Here is a 26,807-nt window from a genome sequence, read left to right on the forward strand (position 1 = left end):
CTGAATATTAAGGTTAAAATAAGTTGCTTCCAATATGTCTTTCTGTGCTAAACTTATTTGTCATTATGTGGAATATGCCAACATACTCACCTTCCCAAAAATTCAAGGTAAAAGAAATTAGTGTGCAAGAATTCATTTTAGCATATATTATTTGTTTTATACTATTATGTCTCTTTTTTGGGGGCTACCATAGAATGGCTAACTACATTATAGTAAACTTACTTTAGAAAGAAATTTCTTTGTTAAAGTTTTGTTTGGTATATTGAAGATTTCAAAACCACAATCAGGCCGGGTGCACTGGCTCACACCTGTAATCCCAACACTTTGGGAAGCCAAGGTGGGCAGATCACTGGAGGTCAGGAGTTTGGGACCAGCCTGGCCAACATGTTGAAACCCCATCTCTACTAAAAATGCAAAAAAATTAGCCAGGCATTGTGGCGGGAGCCTGTAATCATAGCTGCTCGGGAGGCTGAGGCAGGAGAATTGCTTGAACCTACTAGGCGGAGGTTGCAGTGAGCAGATATAGCACCACTGCACTCCAGTCTGCAGCCTGGGTGACGGAGTGAGACTCCACCTCAAAAAAACACAAAAACAAAAAACATTCTATTGATTTAGAATTACTCAGCAATCAAATAGTACAAGGGTTCTAAATTATATGTATGTGCTCCTCTGTAAGTATCAGGGTGTTATCTTGGAATGTGACAATATGCATAAAATAACCAGATAAGGACAAGGCCAATTTGTTCACTTTGGGAACATGAACAATTCAACTGATTTTGGCTTGTTGTCCTTTCTTTATTCACTATATATGTCAAATTATTAAGTGATTCAAAATTTGCACAGAAATGAGTTAAACAGTTTAGAAAGCCAAGCCTTAAACAAAAAGCAATGTAGTTCTTCAAGCGACTGAGGGAAACACAAATTATATTCTGCTATTCTTAAAAGATGTATTAGCTATGTAGGAAGATCAGAAGAAATCACTGATGTGGATACAAAACTTGCATTCGTATCTACAGATAGCAAAAGAAAAATAAGACCACAAAATGACAAGTTAATGGGTGCAGTACACCAACATGGCACATGTATACATACGTAACAAACCTGCACATTGTGCACATGTACCCTAAAACTTAAAGTATAATAAAATAAAGTTAAAAAAAAGGAAGAAAAATAAGACCACAAAATAGACTGTACCTACCAAAATGCTCCAATCACTGTAAGAAACTGTCCTTGAGCATCCCTTGTGTTCTCAGAGTCCATATTGCTTTGACCTAGGTTTTTCACTATATGAAGGACATGGTTTAAAATAGTTTTACAAACATCTTGGTCACGACGATACAAAGAACACACATTGCTGTGGTAAAAAAAAAAAAAAAGTTTAACTTTATAAGCTTAACAGAACACATCAGTTATTTTATAAATTTAAAGTGAACATAATGTTTTAATTTCTTACGATAGTGGTTTCAGAAGTTCAACAACATCTTCCACTGGCAAGGGGTACTCTTCTCCAGGAAGCTCCTTTAAAAGCATTAGATACTAAAATGGTAGGAGGGAAAAAAATCAGGTTTATCCACACATCATTTACTTTAAAAAGTATATAAACATAGGCCGGGTGCAGTGGCTCACACCTGTAATCCCAGCACTTTGGGAGGCTGAAGCAGGCAGATCACAAGGTCAGGAGTTTGAGAACAACCTGGCCAATATGGTGAAACTCCATCTCTACTAAAAACACAAAAATTAGCCAGGGGTGGTAGCAGGCACCTATAATCCCAGCTACTCAGGGGGCTGAGGCAGGAGAATCGCTTGAACCTGGAAGGCGGAGGTTGCAGTGAGCCGAGATCGCGCCACTGCACTCCATCCCGGGCAACACAGCGAGATTCCGTTTCAAAAAAAAAAAATTTTTTTAAGTATATAAACATAAATTCATACATGCACACACGTACACACACACACACACACACACACAGCTGTAAATTTTTAACAGGTATATAGTAAAAACAAAAGGCTTTGAAGTCAAACAGAAAATTCAAATCCCAGTACCACAGCCTTAACTTTTCTGGTAAAAAACTTGCCTTATGTCATCTAGGGCCTTCGCACCCTCATCTGTAGAGTGGAGATATATCACTTACCTGGCCAGGTAACTGTGAGGATTAGAGAAAATAAACGTAAAAGTCTAGCTTCTATTGTGGAATTCAATAAATGATCATTATTACCACTGTTGCAATTAACAGCTTGAGCAAGATTCTGAAACTGTAAGTCTCCACTCTCCCAAAATAATGCTTGGGGATAATAGACCAGTGGTTGAAAACTATTAATGAATTTTGGAAATCAGAGATAATCATGGGCAGGGAAGAAGTCAAAAACCCTGACCTATCTTGCCACAAGGCAATCTTGGAAGGCTCTTTATGGTACTATGGACAGAAAGGGCTGTTGCAATGACCAGTTATAATGGTAGTTATTATCTGGGCAGCCAGTTTCCGAGAACTACCAAATAATTTTCTGGCTATACTGAAATAATAAGGGATTTTTTTCCTATTTACATACAGAATAATATATTTCTTAATCCTTTTCAGATATTAACAAAGGAAATTAAATGATCCTTTTCATTATTTGACATTAAGAGTCACGTACATGAGGTTACTAAATGTTTTGAAGTGACTTGAAACATCAATACTTCAAGAAAAGCATGTAACTTCCTCTTGGTCAGGGATAGAGACTTGAGTATCCGACAGGACCTAAACCAGGGGCCCAAACAGGGCACAACCAAACTTGTTTTCTCACTCTAAGGGATTGACGTGCATTTTCACCAAGGGTGGGAAACATGACCAGGGATTCCACCAATGACTCAGTCTACAATTTACTGTGATCAGAGGTTCTAATTAGGGACTCACCAGGCATGTTTGACAATTTGCTGGAAGTGGGGACATGACCTAGGACCCAACTTGCTACTGGCTAGGCCAGGGGCTCTACCTCCACATACACTGGGGCTAGGGCTAAGAAAATGACCCACATGGTCAGATTTGTTATATATAAGGTTGTTGAGCAAATAAGTAAATGTATTCAGGTTGAGTGGATAGTCAGGTTTTGGGGTGTTTTTTTAACTGCTAGTAAAGAAATTTATAAATTTGGACAGAAAAAAAGATAAACTGTGTGATGTTGGCTTGGATTTGAAGATATCTATCAACAGACACATAAATGGACAGGGTGAAGGCAGAAGAGGAATTACTTTTGCAACATTCTCATCAAAGTATAAATCTAATCATAAGGAAACATCAGACAAACTCAGAGCAATGGACCTGTACTATTCAAATATATGAAGGTCATGATAAATAAAAAAAGAACTGTTCCAGATTGAAGGAGACTAAACAGACTATACACCTAAATGCAATGACAAAATGTTAACTTCCTGATTTTGATGATTATACTGTAGGGATACACAGAAGTGTATCCTTGTTTTTAGGAAATATACACTGAAGTATAAGGAGCATCCTGTGTGCAACTTCATCTCAAAATGGTTCAGAGAAAACGATGTGTGTGTCTGCGTATGAGTGTGTGTGTGGAGAGAGGGAATGACTAAGCAAATATGGTAAAATGTTAACTGTAGTATTCTTGTAACTTCACTATCATTTCGAAATCAAATCCAAAAAACTGAAAATATATAAACTAAGGTCAAAGGCAAGGTTCCAACTTCAAACACAATGTTATGTAATATTTTTACATTCAGGGTCTATGTTTCTTAGCCTAATTAAAATAATTTATAACAATTAAACCTAATGAGAATAAATCTATCCAAAACCCATCTAAGTTTTAATATTTCAGCATCCACTTAAATTTGCTCACAGCACATTAAAAGAAAAAGTGTTATTTTCCAACTAGTCTCAGGTTCATTTCTCAAGAAAGCAATTTCAATTTTTCAAAGACACCATGTGATTCTTACATGTCAACTCATTACATTTAGTCAGTCAACTCATTACATTTAGTCAGCAACTCAGAAAATCCAAGAGCTTCTTCATTTAACGTAACTCACCATATGCAGATGGAGGGATTTGGTAGGGTCTAGCGTGCTAGAATCAATTAACATTAACAATTTCCTCCGAATATCAGCTGCCCTAAAGGACACAGTATTGGTCTGAGCAGTAGTTACACACAAACACAAGAACTTGAGCATGTCTAAGAAAAGTAGATCTTGCTTTGACAGATATTCTTCAGCTAAAGGATTAATGGCACCTAAAAATAAAAAGCACTCATTAACACTGAGAAGGGCACAACAGCCATATATATTCATATTAACTCAAATTTCCTCCTCTTCACAAAAAAAGTATATGAAAAGCAAAATTATAGTGAAATTAATTATACACTGAAAGCTTCAAAAGTCTTTTTGAAAAATTATCCAGGATTCTGTTGTCAAGAAATAATTCAAAATATGGGGAAAAAAAAAACCCTCAGACAAATGATCATTGCAATAATGTTTATTGTAGGAAAACAGAAAAGAATCTAAATTTCTGACAATAAAAAATGTCAAGTAAATTATGGTATTTATGACTGAAAAATGGTGAAGCCATTAAAAAGTATGACTATCAAGAAAAGCAGGCTAGGCGCGGTGGCTCACGCCTGTAATCCCAGCACTTTGAGAGGCTGAGGCGGGCGGATCATGAGGTCAGGAGATTGAGACCATCCTGGCTAACACGGTGAAACCCCGTCTCTACTAAAAAATACAAAAAATTAGCTAGGCGTGGTGGCGGGCGCCTGTAGTCCCAGCTACTTGGGAGGCTGAGGCAGGAGAATGGCGTGAACCCGGGAGGTGAAGCTGGCGGTGAGCCAAGATTGCACCACTGCACTCCAGCCTGGGCAACAGAGCCAGACTCTCCGTCTCAAAAAAAAAAAAAAAGAAAAGAAAAGCAACTACCTGGAAAAATACTTATAATTAAACAGGCATTCATAACACGTGAATGTTGATGTTGACTACAATTTTGAAAGTTTCTACAGAGAAATAACAGAAAAAGGTTAAAAGCAATGGCATTACAGGTGTGTTTTCATTTCCTGCTTTCTATTGCCGAAATAACCAATTGTATGATTTTATTTCTTCTTTTGAGACGGAGTCTCGCTCTGTCGCCCAGGCTGGAATGCAGTGGCGTGATCTCGGCTCACTGCAACCTCCACCTTCCCAGGTTCATGCCATTCTCCTGCCTCAGCCTCCCGAGTAGCTGGGACTATAGGCGCCCGCCACCACGCCCGGCTAATTTTTGTGTTTTTAGTAGTGACAGGGTTTCACCATGTTAGCCAGGATGGTCTTGATCTCCTGACCTCGTGATCCGCCCGCCTTGGCCTCCCAAAGTGCTGAGATTACAAGTGTGAGCCACCACACCTGGCCTGGTTTATTTCTTTAATAGTTATCTTAAGTTCCTTCTATGAAGAATAAAATATGAAACTAATAAATTCAAGTAAAAATCAGAAAAATATAAAGTATATAGGAAAGGAACAATTCTAAAAGGCTATACTAAGAGAAAATGAAATAAGCACAAAATTGATATCAATGAGGCCTCTTATACTGCCAAATCAATATAAAGAGGTAAAAGAAATTCCAAGTAGTAAATATGTATTTACCTATGGTACTTTGGCTCTCTCCAGGTTCATTTGCATCACTAACACTACTATCAGGGTAATCGTTAAACAGATTCATGGATGACTGATCCTCCACCTCCATTAGATTTCCATTAGTATCATCTTCCATTGATTCTACTTCTCCACGGTCAGATGGCTTTTTGATTAAGGATGCCTTCAAGGAAGAGAAACAAAGATGTTCAAGATGGCTTCTTGCAGGAGCATGTCATAGTCAAAATTTACCTAATCAGGCTGGGCACAGTGGCTCACATCTGTAATCCCAGCAATTTGGGAGGCTGAGGCAGGTGGATCACCTGAGGTCGGGAGTTCAAAACCAGCCCGGCCAACATGGTGAAACCTTGTCTCTATTTAAAATACAAAAATTAGCTGGGTGTGGTGGTGGGCACCTGTAATTCCAGCTACTCAGGAAGCTGAGGCAGGAGAATCACTTGAACTCGGGAGGCAGAGGTTGCAGTGAGCCGAGATCATGCCACTGCACTCCAGCCCGGGTTTGACGAAGTGAGACTCTGTCTCAAAAAAAAAAAAAAAAAATTTACCTAATCAAACAATTCAAGGTTCATGTGTAAGTATGAACACTACAGTACTTTTTCTACTAAATGTCCAACAATAGTAAAATGGATATATAACCTGTAATATGTCTACATAACAAAATAATATGCAAACTTTAAAAATTATTTCTTATATTAAGAAGTTTTGTAACACCCAAAGTGTTACCCAAAGAGGGTGTAGGAAAATGTCTAAATTGGTATGACTATTTTGGAGGACAATGACAATATCCATCAAAAAGTAAAATTCGCACTCCTTTTGAACAAGCAAGTCTACTACTAGAAATTATCCTACATCCATCACATACACAAATACAAACAAACAAAATAAAAGTACAATAATCTGTACCACAGAAGTCTTTGTAACCCAAAAAACTAGAAACCACTTAAAATGTTAATTAAGAGCAGATGGTCTTTTTGGCTCAGTGTGGTGGCTCACCCCTGTAATCCAAGCACTTTGGGAGGCCAAGGTGGGCAGATCATTTGAGGTCAGGAATTCTAGACCAGCCTGGCCAACATGGTGAAACCTGGTCTCTACTAAAAATATAAAAATTAGCCAGTTGTGGTGGCACACATCTGTAATCCCAGCTTCTTGAGAGGCTGAGGCAGGAGAATCTCTTGAACTTGGGAGGTGGGGGCTGCAGTGAGCCGAGATTATGCCACTGAACTCCAGCCCAAGCAACAGAGCAAGACTTCGTCTCAAAAAAAAAAAAAAAAAAAAGGAGCAGATAAGCTTTCATATACACATATACTATTCACTATTACCACACAATAGAATACCATGCACTGCTAAATAAACAAACTATAACAGCAGATAGCTTATAAAATAAGTACAGTGACATGGAAAATGATTAAGATGTGTCACAAAATGGAAATAAGTTACAGAATGTGTTTTCACTCAATAGATATTTCAATATCTACTTTGTATGCCCGGCAGTGTTCCAGAAAAAAGAATGTATGTGGCATAGCCCATTTGTATGGAAGAAAAATAAATACTACAATAAGAATATGTTGCTTGCCTGGCAAGATTTTTGGTCACTTTTAAAGAACAAAGAATTATTTTAAATTTTGGTACGATGTTGCATAGAAATAGCTGTGAGCCTGGATGATTCCTTCCCAATTTTTAAGTTCTCAATTATTAATTGAGAAACTAAAGGCAGGCACTACTATGCTAGGTATTGATATTAAGAAGCAATCAGGTATATTTCCCCACAAGACAAATTATTTAATTTCCACATTTTATTTTTAAAATTTTTTTATTTTTGAGATGGAGTCTCGCTCTGTTGCCTAGGCTGGAGTGCAGTGGCATGATCTTGGCTAACTGCAACCTCCACCACCCAGGTTCAAGCAATTCTCCTGCCTCAGCCTCCCAAGTAGATGGGACTACAGGCGCATGTCACCACGCCTGGCTAATTTTTAGTATTTTTAGTAGAGACGGGATTTCAACGTGTTAGCCAGGATGGTCTTAATCTCCTGACCTTGTGATCCACCCACCTCAGCCTCCCAAAGTGCTGGGATTACAGGTGTGAGCCACCGCGCCCGGCCTTAATTTCTACATTTGTAAAAATGTAAGAGCTATATGTTGTGAGATGCATCCTTATTTACAAAGATATTTCAACAAAAAAATTATGCCTATTAGAATCAAAATATGATAGCAAAACAGGAAGCATACTTACTAAACTTTTACAAATATCTGCAATGTCATTCATTAGCTTTGATGTTAACAATCGCAGGAAAAAGCCAGATGCAATCTTATTTGGACTCTTCTGCAATTAAGACAAAGAACCAAGCAACAAAGAAATAAAAACAATTATTCTTGTCAGACAGTGTTTTCTCTATCTTGAATGAAATGTAGATAGTTTACTATTAGGGCCAAGATATATGCTGCTTCAAAAACACATCTTTTCTTAGAGTAATAATAACTATACTATACATCTTTCATTGTGCTTTAACAACATTAAAGTAACAGCTATTGACCCTAAACATAAGTAAGCTATAATTATAGGTTAGAGTTTATTCTACTTTTCTCCTTCCCGACTTACACCAAAAGGGAGGAAAAACACATTACAAAACCAAGAAATATGTTGATAATATTGCTATATGGCCATGTAGCTAATACTAGGTCTGAAATATACTTCCAATTATTATCAATACTCTGGGGCCTGGCTTGGCTATCCCACAGGCGCTGCAGATAAAAACAAAGATTACACGCAGTAGCACTCTTTCTACCAAATGTTATGTAAGGTGATCTGAGCAAAAAAAAGTAAAGTATGTGCTGGAATTATTGTTGTGTTGCTCACTAGCCCTGCTACGCATACCACACAGTTTGGGTCAAAAAATTTTTATTAAATGAATGAAAATGTCCTAGGAATAAAAGAGTCATCTATATGGTTGTATACAAAAGTCGTAAGGCAATCTCAGAAAATTTCCTGAACTTATAAAATTAGTTTCAAGAGAAACTCAGATTCCTATTGCTTATTTGTCTGGATATTACCTTTATGTACCATTCAACTGAATTTTAAATCAATTTGTATAACTTATGAATGTGACCAGATATGGTAGCTCACACCTGTAATCACAACACTTTGAGATGTAAGGATGTGGTGTAAGGATCACTTGAGCCTAGGGTTTGAGACTAGCCTGGGCAACGTGTAAAACCCTATCAATACAAAAAAATACAAAAATACAAAAATCAGCCAGGCATGGTGGTGTACACTTGTAGTCCCAGCTACTAAGGAGGCTAAGGTGGGAGAATCACTTGAGCCCAGGAGGTCAAGGCTGCTGTGAGCCCAGGAGGTCAAGGCTGCTGGATTGCAGTGATGTCATCACTCACTCTGGGTGAAAGAGCAAGAGACTGCCTCAAAAAAAAAAGAATAAAAATGAAAGTAAAAAATAAATTTATGAGTGGACACCAAAACAGTAATATCAACCAGTAATCAATTCCCTGCATAGGCTACACTTTCAAGTAAAAAGAAAATTTTAGCTAGGTGGTACATGCCTGTAGTCCCAATTACTCGGGAGGCTGAGGCAGGAGAATTGCTGGAAACCAGGAGGTCAAGGCTACAGTGAGTTGTGACAATCCCACTGCACTCCAGCCTGGGTGACAGAGAAATATCCTATCTCAAAAAACAAAAGAAGAAGAAGAAAATCTTACCTTGGTACAGTTGCTCAAGCAATGTGTACATAGATGCATCATATTTCTCAAGGAACCAATTCTGAATTCCTCATTTGTCTTATTTTTAAACACAGTGATACTTTCTCCTGCACATTGCATTAGAGACTATTACGAATAGAAGGAAAAATGCAAATTCCAGTTAAAATTATAGTTTAGTATTGCTTTTTACAGTGTACTTTGATCTTGGACATACTATAAAATAAAAAATAAAATAAAGTGCACTTAAGAGAAAAAATGAAATGTTTTTAGAATTTCCACGTAGTCATACAGTATAAGCAAAACTCATTAACAATTTTTTTAAATGGCAAATCTTATACTCTGTTCTTGCAAATCATACCAGTGACAGAGTACTACCAAGAGATAAGAAAGAGTTTCATGCTTACAGCCTATCATTAAAAAGTCAGGAAACAACAGATGCTGGACGGAATGTGGAGAAACGGGAATGCTTTTACACTGTTGGTGGGAGTGTAAATTAGTTCAACCATTGTGGAAGACAGTGTGGCAATTCCTCAAGGATCTAGAACTAGAAATACCATTTGACCCAGCAATCCCATTACTGGGTATATACCCAAAGGATTATAAATCATTTTACTATAAAGACACATGCACACATATGTTTGTTGCAGCACTGTTCACAATAGCAAAAACTTGGAAGCAACCCAAATGCCCATCAATGATAGACTGGATAAAGATAATGTGGCACATATACACCATGGAATACTATGCAGCCATAAAAAGGGATGAGTTCATGTCCTTTGCAGGGACATGGATGAAGCTGGAAACCATCATTCTCAGCAAACTAACACAAGAACAGAAAAACAAACACCGCATGTTCTCACTCATAAGTGGGAGCTGAACAATGAGAACACACGGACACAGGGAGGGGAACATTACACACCAGGTCAGGGGGTGAGGGGCTAGGGGAGGGATAGCATTAGGAGAAGTACCTAATGCAGATGATGGGTTGATGGGTGCAGCAAACCACCATGGCACTGTATATCTATGTAACAAACCTGCATGTTCTGCATCATGTACCCCAGAACTTAAAGTATAATAATAATTAAAAATTAAAAAATTAAAACAATTTAAAAAATACATAGTATAATTTCTTCTATTACATAAATAAAAGAAAAGGTTAACCTGCATAAAATTTAATGTCTTCCAAACAAATGTAATAATTTTCTCAGGAATACATTTCATTCAAACTTATCTGAAACTTTATTAGTGTAAATTCTCCTACCTTGGCTTTCTGGAATAATTCTGACTTATATGCTTCCTCTTCAGCTATTACACCCATATAACAGTAGCAGCCAAGGACACCCACCAAAAGACGTGAACACCGGACGAGAGTTTCTGAATCTGTGATCTTAAAGTAAACCACAAATAAAAATATATATATTTCATAAATAATTTAGTATGCTCTATCTTTTGTAAGAACAAATTCTACATACATATTAAAAAACAAAAGTTCAGTTAACTGAGTTAAAGGTGGCATATCCTGGATAGCTTTAAAAACAACTAGGAGATCACTGTAGAATTATAACCAGGATTCTCAAGAAAAATAGCCTAAGTATCTCCTGATGGCCAAGCAGGATATATCATTGTAGGGTGGAGCATGTACTGTACACATAGGCCCTTAAATATCTGAGGTAGGGATGAAAGAAAAGAAAAAAAGCTTCACAGGCAAATAAATGACTATAAGTCTTAGAACACAAGTAGAAATTAGAGTCATATAAAGAGACATTAAAATGACATTTTAAGCTTCTGAAGAACAGGAACCTTGACTTATTCAGCTTTTTAGACTCCACAGAATAGCATAAAACATTTTTTCTAGTAGATAAAAGTTTAGACAGCTGGCCGGGCATGGTGGCTCACGCCTATAACCCCAACGCTTTGGGAGGCCAAGGCGGGCGGATCACCTGAAGTCAGGAGTTCGAGACCAACCTGGCTAACGTGGTGAAACCTTGTCTCTACTAAAAATACAAAAATTAGCTGGGCATGATGGCAGGCACCTATAATCCCAGCTACTCAGGAGGCTGAGGCAGGAAAATTGCTTGAACCCAGGGGCGAAGGTTGCAATGAGCCGAGATCACGCCACTGCACTCCAGCCTGGGCAACAGAGCAAGACTCCATCTCAAAAAAAAAAGTTTAGACAATTTTATAGAATTACTAAGAATCTGCTAAGTTACACACAAGATGTTCAGATTTTTTTTGTTCCTACAGGGTAGGAAATGGCATTTTAGGAGAAAATATACAAAACTAAATTACTTTGTAATGAAAGTGGTTACAATTGTGGTGCAGAAGAATGTCAGTAAAAGATCATAAAGAGGCACAGTGTCCCCTCTCATGTCCTCAAGTCATTTTCCCTGGCTACTGAATTCACTCCTTTGAATGGATTGATGGCTTTATTTTATTTAATCATTTACCATGTAATAAGGCACTGTGGAGGATATAAAGATTAATAAAAATATGTATGCCCTTTTAAGAGCTTATGTTTAAGAGTTATAGTTCAAGAGATATTTGTATACAAACCATATGTAAATATCCATGGTATAAAGAAGATGCTAACTGCCATTAAAAATGTGAAACATTAAGTACTATTAAATTAAAAGATGAAAAATTATTAGGCCAGGCACAGTGGCTCACGCCTGTAATCCTAGCACTTTGGGATGCTGAGGTGGGTCCATCACCTGAGGTCAGGAGTTTAAGACCAGCCTGGCCAACATAGCAAAACCCCATCTCTACTAAAAATACAAAAATTACCTGGGCGTGGTAGCACGCGCCTGTCCCAGCTACTCGGAAGACTGCGGCAGGAGGATTGCTTGAGCTGGAAGACAGAGGTTGCAGTGAGCCAAGATCACGTCACTGTACTCCAGCCTGGGCAACAGAGCGAGGCTCCGTCTCAAAAAGAAAAATTCTTAGAATCTTACTTTCTGAGATTCTAAAAAAGGCGTTAGCAAGGATTTTCATATGTGGATGATCTGAATACATAGAAATAGGTAGAAAGACATTTCACATTTTAAAAAATGGAAGTTTTGGCAAGAGAATAGTATACATAAAGAGAACTCGTGATTTTATGAGGCTAAAGGAAATTCCTGGATGACGTCTAAAATAATTGCTAGTCCATTTATTGTCTTTACTAATCACTTGTCTCTCTTCAAATGCCACCAAAATCTATTAGATTTGTTTAAATCGTGTTCTTTTCTATTACTGTAACATTTCCCTCCTTTGTATTTAGAGGTTTTTTTCATCATATATGCTCAAACTCTTACTATTCCTCACTAACCTACACAAGGAATTATTTTACGTCTACCATAATTTCCAGTACAAAGGAAGTACTCAAATTATTATTGAGTTTTCCTTTAATTATGCTAAGTTGTCCAATTTGTAGCCCTTTACTGCCACTTTGCTTTTAAAATCAAGCCTCCCACCATCCTTGGTGTTTTTCCTGCCCCTATTTCTCCTTCCTAACAGTTTACCAAAGTTGAATCATATATAAGCTTAGTTCTTTTTTTAAAAAATCTCACCTCAGATGAGTGATTATTTAGAAGCTGTTCTGATAATTCCAGAAGACAGCGATCCAGTGATTCCTTGAGATTCTGGTGGACAGAGAAGCCCGTACTGGACTGGTGCTTTTCTATACCACATTCTCTCACAATGGTTAAAAAGTCCATCTTGTCAAAAGTTGTCTGAAGAAATAGTTCTTCTACCTCTGAGAATGAAAGTTCTTCTTTATCTTTTTGGTGGTGTTCACTTCAAGAAAGTAAGATCTTTAATTTAAAAACCAAGTACCTAATGCTTTGCCTTTATATGTATTAGCAATATATTACAAAGGAAAACATTAACCTCGTATCTACATCATTCAAAGACTACTTATATAATTAATAGATTACTCTTTTAAATGCTTCTCTTCTTTGGACTTTGATACCTACTTGTATCCAATTTCATTATTCAGTAGCAAATTTTACTAACAGATAGAGAAAAAAATACAAGTTACAATTTCAAAGGCAAATTCAGAAAGTATTTTTAAAAACACCAGATACAAATGTTAAGCATAACGTTGTCTGCAAACATACCCCTTCTTTCACCAAGCAGAGGAAGTAAAGAGCATAGGTTTAAAAACCTTTAACATCTGGTATGGGTAAGCAGTTACGCATCCTTTGGGTTAGAAAAGTAATGATCTTGCAACCAAAGTTTCATTATTGTTGTTGGTATTTATTTGTTTTTCACTATCGATTTCTCCAATAAGTAGGAATCTTTTTCATCTTTTGCCCTCTTGAGGGAGATAAGGAATGTTTGTGCCAGTGAGTCATTTTCAGTCACAGCAATACAATCTAAGTCTCTTCAGTCAATCGACTAAAATCAGGTTTAGATTTATTTTTGTTTTCAATTATCATTAGTTTTTAAAGCTAACAAATAGTCAAATCATAGTTGATGTACAGAAATGGGTAACATCTTTAAGAACTTATTTCATATAAATTTTATATTCTTAATTTCCCAGCATAACCATTCAATTTTTCTCATTGGCACTTGTCACATATTATACTATACAGCATTAAAAAATAGTAAGCTTGATCTAATGTTATATAACATAGATTACAATCACTGAATTAAAACAACCTCTTCCCTGGCTAACAGTTGCAATTTTTCTGGACCAATTTAGTTTACAATTATTAAGTTGCAGCTACTACCCAGCTAAAATTATCATCTTTGTAATTAAAGCTATAGCTTAAAATGACAAAGAGCATTATTAGATAACATACCATTCTGGCACACTTTGGAAAAAATTCATTGCAGCTTTACAGTTTTTCATAGTGAGACTCACAAGAATTTTCTCCAGTACAAGATGAGGAAAATTACTATAAAGAAAAACAAAAAGCTTCACTTAGAAGACCAAAAGCCATGTAAAGAATACTTTAAACTTTAACATCCATGTTTAGCTATAAATCTTGACTTCTAAAATTTGGATCCTAGATTAAAACTGCTTTCATCTATACTGAATTTCTTAATCTCTAAAAGGAAAATTTAAGGAGGACAACCATTGTTACTATCATTTCCAATACTGTTTAGAAACAGGATGTCTGATTAACATTATTTCTGAAATAAATAAAAGGTTGCAAAATTAAAGCAAAAATACTTTAATTGGATCCATTCGGAGGTCTGCTCTCCAATCATTTGGTTCCAATTACCAATCTGTGGAAAGGTTAAGTGAACGAGTGACTCCATTCCTTTATCCTAGTGCTTACATCCTGTTTTGTCTTCCTCGTTTCCTCACCTCCTTCATAAAACGTATTTTACCCAAAAGACACTCCCATTATGAGAAAGGAGCCAGGATCTACATGACTCAGATATATGGACTTATTTATTTAAAAAATCAGAAAGGAACACATAAATGCTCAAAGAATTATATGTGCATTCTTCATGCACATCCCCCATATTCTCACAGTGAGACAACCCTTTATTTCAGAAGCAATCAGGCATAAAGACACAGATAACTGTAAAAACAAACATAATATTTAATAATTAAGGTTAGATCCGGGAAATTCTGCATTATTATTATAAAATAAAGCCATCTGGCATCAAATAAGTGGAGAGAGCCTGATAAACAAAAAAACCAGCAGCATGCTAACGAACTTAAATTACCTGTGAAGAATCGGAGGCACTTCTGTACTATTTTCTAAGTCACCCTCTAGCTGATAGAATAAGAGCCATTTCATTATTGATTCCTTTAAAGAAAAGCTTCTATTTACTTCACACATATTTTGCTCTATTCCCATTTTTACTGTTCCTGGAACTATACTGGTAGTCAGTGCCAAAGTCAAACAGCATACTGCAGGACTGTAACAAAACAAAGGACAATTGTGAAAAGCAAGCTATTGGAGGGGCAAAGACTTTATCTATCAGCACAGTGCCTGGCACATACATTTAATTAAGGTGACTAAATGAACATAAAAATTGTTAAAAGTCTGATTACATTTGGGAAGATTCTTGATTAAAAAATAGCTCATTTATTAACAGTGCATGGTACTACAATTTAAACACGGCTATTGAGTAATGATAAATTGCACATAAAAGAAATTTAAACTCTTTATAATTCTTTAAAGAAAGTCTTTTGGATACACGTATACAATTAGAAGGAATAAGACCTGGTGTCTGATACATCAGTAGGGTGACTACGGTTAACATTAATCTACTGTACATTTCAAAATAGCAAGAAGAGAATAATTCAAACGTTCCTAGCAGGAAGAAACGATATGTAGGGTGCTGATATCCCATCACCCTATATGAGTGTGTCATATGAGTGTGTCAAATTATCACATGTACCTTGAAAATATATAACTCTATTATAGATCAATTAAAAATTTTTTAATTAAAAAAGAAATTCCTTAACATTAGGCTTTAATAATTTGTCAACATTTGAAACTAAATTCCCTTATGCATTTATTAAGTCTTCTCGGCCAAACAAGAAAAGCATCTGAAATAGAATTTGACATCTTTAACTGAAGTAACAAACTATGAAAATGATCAGGGAAATGTGAGAGTGTGTGTGTGTGTGTTTATCTGTAAAGTCAGACATAATGCATGCTGAACTTACCATGAAGGTCTGCAGGCTGACCCAGTAAATAACTTCCAGAATTCTCTGTCAACCTCAACTAAACTACCCTGAATTATGGCTCCAAGTAAGCCAAAGTTTTCAGCTTGTATTTGCTCAGAACTTATACCACGAAAAGTAATACACCAAATTTTATTCCAGAGTTTTAATAAATCTGACTTTTGTGAGCTTTCTAGGTTTGACCTCTTGTCTTGACACAATGCAACTTCTGTAAGGCATCGTAACACATATGGTGTACGTTCCCCATGTCGCTGTTGGGGTAGAAGCTGAGATAGTATCATCAGTAATGGAGACAGCTCACAGTTAGGTAAACTTGCAGGATACTTTGATATTAATTGGGTTGCAATCTGTAGCCTAAAAAAAAAAAAAAAGGATAATTTGAAAACTATTCAATCACATTAACAAACTAAAAGGAAATATATAGACATGGTACTCTTACCATATCCTAATTAGAGAATCACCATCTTCATTTCCATAGTACTCTAAAATAAATTGGCTGTTAATAGTTACTATGTCCTACTTCCTAAATTGGCAGGAAAATTGTCAACGTTTTGGCTAGCTGGGTAAGTTGTTAAGTTTCCCTTAAACAAATATTTTAAAGGATGTTAAATTAGCAATATTTGGGCCAGGTGGTTTCCCAGCACTTTGGGAGGCCAAGGCAGGCATATCACGAGGTTAGGAGTTCGAGACCAGCCTGGCCAACATGGTGAAACCCAGTCTCTACTAAAAATACAAAAATTAGCCGGGCATGGTGGCACATGCCTGGAATCCCAGCTACTCAGGAGGCTGAGGCAGGATAACTGCTTGAACCCGGGAGGCGGAGGTTGCAATGAGCCAAGATCATGCCACTGCACTCCAGCCTGGGCAACAAAGCGAGCCTCCATCTCAGAAAAAATATATATATATTTAGCAATATTTTATTTCTGAGTTATCTTGTACATCCTTGCTCTTTAGTCACCAAAACGATTCCTCTAAAACAGGAAAACAAAGAAACCCAAAAAACTGTTTTTCCTTTACGTTAATTCAGTTAATCCAATAAACATTTGCTGTGTATTCTCTAGTATGTGTGATACTTAAGAATAGGAATCTTATGTTATTCATCTCTGTATCTCTAATGCTTAGCCCATAACAGGTGCTCAATAAATTACTCTCGACTAAAAGGACAAATTAAGAATCTTAAATAGCTACTCTTAACTATATAAAAATGAGCTTAAGCAATAGGTATCTAAATCAATATGCTTTTCCCCCAGAAGTCACTTACACTTAAACATTCCATCAACATGGTAATCAAAAGAGCACTGATCATGAGTTTGACTATAATCTATGAATCTCTGTCCTTACAGAAGTTGCTTAACCTCTCTGGGTTTCAGTTTCTTTTCAGTAAAGCAAACAGGCTGAACTAGATAAATTCTAAACATCCTTACCAGATCTAATATTTTGGGATTCCAAAGTATTCCATAATTTATTTGATTACTTAAATACATGTGAATGTTATATGAGAATAAAAAAGATAGAAAATAAGAGAAAATAACTTTTTATCATGGCCTAAGGTCAAAATTATTCTGTGATTTAAGATTATCTTTAACTTCTTCCTAATTCTATTAGAAGGTGCTACATATGCTAAAATCTATTGTTGAAGTGTACAATTCAGTGAATTCCATGAGGTGCACACTTCTAATTGCCTATCAGAGAGCCAGTCCTCCTTCTTAACTTGCTATGACAATATGATTAAAAAAGGTGGCCCTGCCCTTGGCCCCAGCAAATGAGCCATTAATGATTGATCTCATTTGTCATGGCAATCACATATCCCTTTGCTAGTAATAGGTTTGGGGGTAGACAAATGACTTAGTTCTGGTTGAGATGAAAGGATTCCACTGAAAGTTTTCTGAAAAATAACATACAAGAGATTAAAATGACACTGAATGAGAAAATGATAACATTTTACCAAGGCACAAGATCAAAATCATTCTGTGACTTCTGAAGGTGATCTTTTATTACTTCCCAGCCTAGTTCTATTTTCTTCCTTTTGCAAGGTACACTGTAATCACTAGATTCTCTTTGTGTAGTAGTATAAGATTGAGAAATCTCCAAGGATCTGGTATCTTCATTGAAAACCTGTAAAATAAAAATAAATCCACTTTTTTCTTTTTTTTTTTTTTTTTTTGAGCTAGAGTTTCACTGTTGTTGCCCAGACTGGAGTGGAACAGCACGATCTCGTATCACCACAATCTCTGCCTCCCAGGTTCAAGTGATTCTCCTGCCTCAGCCTCCCGAGCAGCTGGGATTACAGGCATGTACCACCACTCCCAGCTAACTTTGTATTTTTAGTAGAGACAGAGTTTCTCCATGTTGGTCAGACTGGTCTTGAACTCCCAACCTCAGGTGATCCGCCCGCCTCAGCCTCCCAAAGTGCCAGGATTACAGGCGTGAGCCACCATGCCTGGCCAAATCCACTGTTTTCATTGCTATTGTCTTCTAATATTTCATTGGGGGAAAAAAATTCTTTCTGAAATGAAGATACAGGGAACTCATAAAGCAAGAGTAATACATTACAGAAACATAGAAATCTGATAACACAGTAAGAAACAAACATTTTGCATGACAGTAATGGCACTTTAGAAAGCAGGTATTACCAAGTAATGCATTAGTTTTATTTCCTGGGAACATTTACTAAAAGCACTAAGAAATCTAAAAGTAAAGCAAAAACCTTTACTTTCAAAGGGATTCAATTTTTTAAATTTAAGGAACTTAAGAAATTTTAAGAAATACTAAGAAAATATTTGACAGAGTGAAATTACTACTCAGGATGTTGACCAAATCTCTGGGGAACAGAGTTTTATTTAAGAAACATTAGGCCATCAGGTGATGAATGGTTAAGTAAAATGGAGTATATCCATACAACTGAATATTATTCAGCAATAAAAATGAATGAAGTACTGATTCGTGGTAAAACATGAACTTTGAAAACATTATGCTAAGTGAAAGAAACCAGACACAAAAGACTCACATATTGTATGATTCCATTTAAACGAACTGTCCCAAACAGGAAAATGCACAAAAACCAAGATTGATTAGTGGCTGGTTGCCAGGATCTAGGAGATGCAGGGAATTGGGACTGAATGCTAAGAAGGGATGAGGTTTCTTTTGGGATGATAAAAAAGTTCTGAGGTGGGCACGGTGGCTCACACCTGTAATCCCAGCACTATGGGAGGCCGAGGCAGGCGGATCACAAGGTCAGGAGTCTGAGAACAGGCTGGCCAATATGGTGAAACCCAGTCTCTACTAAAAATACAAAAATTAGCTGGGCATGGTGGCAGGCACCTGTGGTCCCAGCTACTCGGGAGGCTGACGCAGGAGAATCACTTGAACCTGGGAAGGAGAGGTTGCAGTGAGTGGAGATTGTGCCACTGCACTCCAGCCTGGGTGACAGAGCAAGACTCCATCTAAAAAAAAAAAAAAAAAACAGTTTCTGGAATTAGTGATGATGGTTGTACAACATAGTAAAAATACTAAAAACCACTGAAATGTACAACTCAAAATCGTGAATTTTATGCTATGTGAACTCTACCTTAATGCAAAAAAAGAAACAGACTGGGCTTGGTGGCTCATGCCTGTAATCCCAGCACTTTGTAGAATAGAGTTGAGCAGAATCGAATCATTAGGGTTAGGGTCACCTTATTTCCTAGAGACAATCATTTAAGAATGAAAAAGTTCATTGTTAGTTTTCAAACATCTGCAAAAGCATTAACTTTTAAGTTAAAAGGGTAATTCCAAATATTTCTGATATTTTGAAAGGAATAGTTGCATGTACAGAGTCATTTTATAGGCTTTTCGTGAGAACACAGGTTTTAAAAGCCTAAAATGCCCAGTTTAAAAAAAAAATTAACAGGAAATTTCTAAATGTGACATGACCTACTTACTGTACCTGGTGACAAATATCTGCCATCAATTCAATCAAATTTTCTTTGACGGCAATATTACGAAATCCTGAAGAATACTTTCCTCTACTTCCTATATGACTTATCTCATTCACTAGCAGATCATATAAGTTGTATAAAATACTTTTCCATTTTGTTGATTCATAAGCACCTGTAATCCAAAAAATTAAAATGTAATTTATTTATGTACTCTGTTTACACTGCTAGCTCCCACAAAATTATTCAGCTGTCAAGCTGCATCAGCGTTAGAAGACATCTGGTCCAACCTTCCATTCAGTACTAATGCCTCTTCTGACAAGATCCTTGACAAACTCTATTTCCTAACTGTCCATTTTACATTTAGATAACTGTACTTCTTATAAATTTCTTCCATATTCTGACCTAAAATCTGCCTTTCTTCAATTTATTCTCCCACCTGAGGCAAATACAATTAATAAGTTCCCTCTTTCATATGAGGACCAGGTTCTCCATATGCCTTTTTCTGGCCTAAGAGAAAAACATTACGAGTTCCTTCAACTAGTGTAAAAATTACATATTATTCAGACTTCTCACCATTTCAGTCATCTTTCCCAAGACACATTCCAGTCAACTTAAAATGCTGACTGTACAAAATCTGGTGAACATGATAATCCAACTGTGGCCTGACTAGTATGTGAAACAAAAGGTCTATTATTTCCCACAAACAAGGTACTACAAAATCTATTAATGTAGTCTGAAACTACATTAGCTTTTCTGGCATCCTCATCATCCTGCCAATTTTAAATTCATCCTAAATATGCAGTTAACTAAATCCCTAAACATATCATATCACCTCCTAATAAGCCTGATCTTCATCCTGGTGAGAAGAGGTGAGTAAAAGATGAAAAACTATGAAAAGTCACTATTTTTTCACTTATAGTAGTTTCATGGGCTACATATTATCTAGATATACTTATTAGAAGAGCCCATAAAACAAATACACAGCTACTTTTGATAAAAAGTGGCTACACGGCCAGGCGCAGTGGCTCATGCCTGTAATCCCAGCACTTTGGGAAGCTGAGGCAGGTGGATGGTTTGAGGTCAGGAGTTCAAGACCAGCTTGGCCAACATGGTGGGACCCCATCTCTATTAAAATACAAAAATTAGCTGGGCATGGTGGCGGGCACCTGTAATCCCAGCTAATCAGAAGGCTGAGGCAGGAGAATTGCTTGAACCCAGGAGGCAGAGGTTGCAGTGAGCTAACATTGTGTCACTGCACTTCAGCCTGAGCGACAGAGTGAGGCTCTGTCGCAAAAAAAAAAAAAAAAAAAAAGTGGCTACAAGACATTTCCTCCATTATAGCTGCTATTACTCAATGTGGTATGCTGTTTTAAGAAAGTCACTATACTAGCCATGATGAGTTGGTCCAAAGGCTAGTATAAGCCCAAAGGCAATCATAGACAAAGCATGAGGAAACTCCAGTTCTAGCCAATAAAGTTCCTAACTACAGAAAAGCACTATACCTTCTGGGCAATACTCTCTTGGTATAGGACATATATGAAGGAATTAAGGAGAATAAGTGATTCTCCTTAACAATTGATACTTTAGGGCAAACAGGGCCCTAGAGTAACTATGACGCTTAAGGCAGCAACTTCCCTGTTTCTGTTTCACGTTCCTATTAATGTCTCAGATTTGTTTGTATTTCCCATAATACCTAACATTGTATTGAACAAATAGAAAGGCATAACAGAATCTGCTACCACTGCTTCAAATTCTAAAAACTCTATGAAAAACATTCTCGTGGCTAATTAACATTATCAACCAGAGCAATCCAGAGGAAAGTCATATCCTCCCAAAGAACACTAATTTTATACTTAAACCTCTATGTTTGAATGAAGAAGCAAATTCAAAACAGTAAACATTTCCTTTATACCTTTTTCTTGGGTTTTGGCTCCTTTTGGATGATGGATATAAATTTGCAGTTGAAATAATTCAATAATGACTTCTTTTAAAGAATCATTAAGTCTATGTTGAGTCCAAATATAAAGCAAAGTGGGAAGAATTTCATCTCCTAATTCACACACTCGAATTCGAAAGTTGACAGCCAAAGTCTTGAGGAAGATAGTAAGAGCTGCTAAGATATGATTTAGACCTGACGAGCTCTTTTCTTGTCTGTGAGAAAACAAACAAACTCAACTGGGTATAACAGGGAACAAACTGCACAAATTGAACAGTTATGAAGTGGTATGCTGAAAGAAAAAAAAAAACAAAACCCTAATTTTCAAACAAGTCTTAATTTCAAAACTATTCATTAAAAAAAAATCACAGCATTACTTCACACTAACAAAAAATTAGTTCTTATTTGGTGTTAAGAGACCACTTCTGCTAGCTCTCCCTCCTGCCAAAACATTGTCTAAAAATAAACAAAACTGATTTGTAACACCATTTATAAAATGTTTCACATTATACATTGAGTACTGCCATACTAATGTACAACAGTAATGCTTCCAAAATATTTTCCTATTTTATTTTATTCTCAGTATATTACAACCATCCTCAAAATGGGGGAAATGCAACGACTTAGAGGATATTTAACTTTCCTGGTCAACAGAACATCAGCAAGACACATCTCCCACTTGAAAACATCATGTAGTGTTCTGCATATTGGATATTCAGAAAGTGTTGGACTTGGTTGTCTCTTTAGGAATCCACTAGTTCTGTTATGATGGATCAATGTTTTATTTAAAGGTAGAATTTTTAGTTACTGAGTCTAAAACATGGTCTTGCAAGATCAAAAGTATTTCAATACAAAACAAAAGAAAAAGAGATTAGATTACCTCGCACACTGAATAGCCTTGGAAAAAAATTCCAAAAATTTGGAATTTAATCCGTCAGTCTGAGAACAGCATCCTTTGGTAACAGCATGAATTATTCTAGCCACTAAAACTCTATGAACATCTTGTGAAGGTTTCAGATAGAGCCTGAAGTACACAGAGAACAATTCTTAAAAAAAAAAAAAAAATTATTAGTCATGATTTTTTAAAAATCAAAATGTATTAAATGTTACAATTTAACTTAAATATTTCATAATCCCATACAGAAAAAGGATGTTAAAACTGCACTAATTTATTTTTAACATAGTAAAAGTACTCCATCAGTATTTAATTTTATCTTATATAAAATGCCTTTAAGACAAGAACAAATATAAACTGCTGTGAGAGCACCAGTTTAAGAGCCAGATCGCAGAAACATTATTTAACCTCTCTAAGCCTCTGTTCCATCATCTAGGCCTAAGAAAACACTTACAGTACATACTCCATGGGTTTTTCTTTCTTCTGTGTTTTGAGACAGAGTCTTGCTCTGTCGTCCAGGCTGGAGTGCAATGGTGCAATCTTGGCTCACTGCAACCTCCGCCTCCTGGGTTCAAGCGATTCTCATGCCTCAGTCTCCCAAGTAGCTGGGACCACAGGCGCACAAAACCAAGCCTGGCTAATTTTTGTATTCTTAGTAAAGATGGGGTTTCACCATGTTGGTCAGGCTGGTCTCAAACTCCTGGCCTCAAGTGATCTACCCACCTTGGCCTCCCAAAGTGCTGGGATTATGGGCATGAGCCACTGGGCCTGGCCTCCACAGTTTTTTAAAATAATAATACTATTTGATTAATAATATGCACAAAATGTGTTGAGACCTATGAAGGGTATGAAATTTTACTCTGATTGGTTTGTTTCTTATTTATTTGAGGTAGAGTCTTACTCTGTCACCCAAACTGGAGTGTGGTGGTAAGATCATGGCTCACTGTAGCTTCAATCTCCACAGACTCAGGTAATCCTCCCACCTTAGCCTCCCAAGTAGCTGGGTCTAGAGGCCCACACCACCACACCCAACTGATTTGTATTTTAGGTAGAGACACGGTTTCACCATGTTGCCCAGGCTGGTCTTGAACTCCTGGGCTCAAGTGATCCACCTGCTTAGGCCTCCCAAAGTGCTAGGATTACACGCATAAGCCACTGTGCCTGGCTGAGATTTTACCTACTTGTAACCTAACAAATTAGCATGATAGTTTCCTGGGTGCTAGCAGGAGACCTGAGATTCCTGATAAGAGAAAAAGGACAGTTTATTTCTCCCAGCAATGATAGTAGCCAGACTACCTTCATTTTTGCATCAGTTCCCCAGTACCAAAGGCAAGATGAAATGGGACACTTGACACTGTGAAAACAGTGGACTGAGTTATAACAGACAAACCTCAAGCTTTTTATAATGAATAGGCTGTAAGTAAATCTGTCCTGTTTTAGAGGAAGCCATCATCTGACCTTAAATGATCTACCTGCCTCAGCCTCCGAAAGTGCTGAGATTACAGGTGTGAGCCACTGCACCCAGCCCCCAAATAACATTATTACACAATGTTACACTTGTGTATAGTGGGACTTTATATATAGACAATCATGTCATCTACAAAAGGGAAGTGTTATTTCTTCCTTTCCAATCTGTAAGCCTTTTATTTTTCTTGTCTAACTACCCTGGCTAGAACCTCCAATATAATGTTGAAAAGGAGTGGTGAGAGTGCACATCCTTATCTTGTTCCCAATTTGTCTTATGAAAGGTTTTAAATTATGGCTTCAATTTATTCTCCTAATAGTTATGGGACTAGTCAAATTATCTATTTTATATTGGATGACTTTTGATAACGTATGGTTTTGAGGAAGTGGCCCATTTAAATTAAGAGATGTTCATAGTGTTTCCTTAATATCCTTTTAATATCTATAGGATCTGCAATTAGGTCTCACTTCATTTCTAATATCAGTAACTTTGGTCTTCTTTTTTTTGTTTTTTTTTTTAAGAGACGGAAGTCTCACTACACTGCCCAGGCTGGATTTGGACTCCTGGGCTCAAGGGATCCTCCCACTTCAGCCTATCAAGCCATAAAAAGACACGGAAGAGCTGAGAACAGTGGTTCACACCTGTAATCCCAACACTTTGGGAGGCTGAGTTCAAGTTGCTGGCCTGAGCAACATAATAAGACCTTATCTCTACTAAAAATGAAAAATTAGCAGGGTGTGATGGCTTGTGTCTGTGGTCACAGCTACTTGGAAGGGGGCGGGAGGATCATTTGACTCAGGAGGTCGAAGCTGCAGAGAGCCATGATCTCACCACCACACTCCAGCCTGGGTGACAGAGTGAGGCCCTATCTCAAAAAAAAGAAAAAAGACAGACAGAAAGAAAGAAAAAGACATGGAGGAACCTTAAATGCATATTACTAAGTGAAAGAAGACAATCTGAAAATGATACATACTGTTATGATTCCAACCACAGTCACATACTATATAACAATATTCTGTTCAATGACAAATGGCAATATGAAAAGGTGGTACCATAAGATTGTATTAGAACTGAAAAATTCCTATTTAAATACTTAGTGATGTCATAGCACAAGAAATTACTCACAAGCATTTGTGGTGATACTTGTGTAAAAAAACCCACTGCACTGCCAGTCATATAAAAGTATAATACATACGATCATGTACAGTACATAAACCTTGATAATGATAATAAATGACTAAGTTACTGGTAAAATGTTAGGTTTATGTACTTACTCTACTATGCTTTTTATCACTATTTTATACTATATTCCTCCTTCTTCTTCTTAAAAAACAAAACAAAACAAAACAGAACAGTGAAACAGTCTCAGGTAGGTCCTTTAGGAGGTATTTCAGAATAAAGCACCATTATCATAGGAGATGAAAGCTCTGTGCATGTCCCTGAAGATCTCCCAGGGGGACAAGATGCAGGGACAGAAGACAGTGAGTGATACTGATGATCCTGACCTTATGTAGGCCTAAGCTCATGTGTGTGTTTGTGTCTTTGTTTTCAACAAAAAGGTTTAAAGGAAAAAATAGAGTAATAATAATTTCATTAAAAAAGCTTACAGAACAAAAGAAAAAACATCTATAAGTATATAAGGAAAAAATATTTTTGTACAGCTGTACAATGCATTTATATTTTAAGCTAAGTGTTATTACAAAAGAGTCAAAAAGTTTAAAAAGTTTTAAAGTTTATAAAGTAAAAAAGTTATAGTAGCTAATGTTACTTTGGTATTGAAGAAAAATATAAATTTTTAAATTTGGTACAGAATAAGTGTTTACAAATTCTACAGTAGTATATAGTATCCTGGGCCTTTACATTACCACACATTTACATACCCAGAGCAACTTCCAGTCCTGCAAGCTCCATTCATGGTAAGTGCCCTAGACAGGTGTACCATGTTTTATCCTTTATACCATACTTCTACTGTACCTTCTCTATGTTTATATAGGTTTAGATACACAAATACTTGCCATTGTGTTACAGCTGCCTACAGTATTCAGTATAGTAACATGCTGCACAGGTTTGTACTGCAGGAGCAGTAATGCCATATAGCTTAGGTGTGTAGTGTTATACCATCTAAGTTTGTATAAAAACACTCTATGATGTTCACACAACAAAGAAATTGCCTAATGATGTATTTCTCAGAACATATCCACATTGTTAAGAGATGCACAACTGTATATGACATGCTGGAAAAGGCTAAACCATGGAGATAACAAAAAGATCCATGGTTCCCACAGTTCGCAAGGAGGAAGAGATGTAAAGGTGAAGCACAGAGGATTTTTCTGACAGTGAAACTATTCTGTATGATTCTGTAATAGTGAAAAATTGTTACCATTCTCTCCCAGAGGAAAAAAAAACATGACCATCTCATTAGATACAGAAAAAGATCTTTAAAAATGTCAAAACACTTGTCAAAATCCATAGCATATGTACCATCAAAAGTGAATATTGGACTCTGGATAATAATGATGTGTCCCAGCATAGGTTTACTGATGGTAACAAACATACCACTGGTGCAAGATGTTGATAGTAGGGCATGCTGTGTGTGTCCAGTGGACCTTCCACTCAGTTTTGCTATAAATTTAAAATTC

At 36.7% G+C, this 26,807-nt stretch overlaps 1 protein-coding gene across 1 annotated transcript in view; it reads right to left on the minus strand.

The window, feature by feature from the left end:
- Positions 1–26,807, minus strand: part of ATM (ATM serine/threonine kinase) — a 140,286-nt gene that overhangs the window by 96,480 nt on the left and 16,999 nt on the right. The window contains exons 6-20 of the mRNA XM_030828865.1: positions 22,689–22,854; positions 21,785–22,023; positions 19,881–20,044; positions 17,901–18,070; positions 15,938–16,309; positions 14,986–15,180; positions 14,106–14,201; positions 12,870–13,095; positions 10,583–10,708; positions 9,322–9,447; positions 7,844–7,933; positions 5,605–5,776; positions 4,028–4,227; positions 1,454–1,536; positions 1,199–1,354 (exon numbers count right to left, since the gene is read on the minus strand). Coding sequence (XP_030684725.1) covers positions 1,199–1,354; positions 1,454–1,536; positions 4,028–4,227; positions 5,605–5,776; positions 7,844–7,933; positions 9,322–9,447; positions 10,583–10,708; positions 12,870–13,095; positions 14,106–14,201; positions 14,986–15,180; positions 15,938–16,309; positions 17,901–18,070; positions 19,881–20,044; positions 21,785–22,023; positions 22,689–22,854 — 2,581 coding nt within the window. The remainder of the gene's footprint in view (positions 1–1,198; positions 1,355–1,453; positions 1,537–4,027; positions 4,228–5,604; positions 5,777–7,843; positions 7,934–9,321; positions 9,448–10,582; positions 10,709–12,869; positions 13,096–14,105; positions 14,202–14,985; positions 15,181–15,937; positions 16,310–17,900; positions 18,071–19,880; positions 20,045–21,784; positions 22,024–22,688; positions 22,855–26,807) is intronic.

This window comes from Nomascus leucogenys, chromosome 15, assembly GCF_006542625.1.
Source record: "Nomascus leucogenys isolate Asia chromosome 15, Asia_NLE_v1, whole genome shotgun sequence".
Taxonomy (NCBI): Eukaryota; Metazoa; Chordata; class Mammalia; order Primates; family Hylobatidae; genus Nomascus; species Nomascus leucogenys.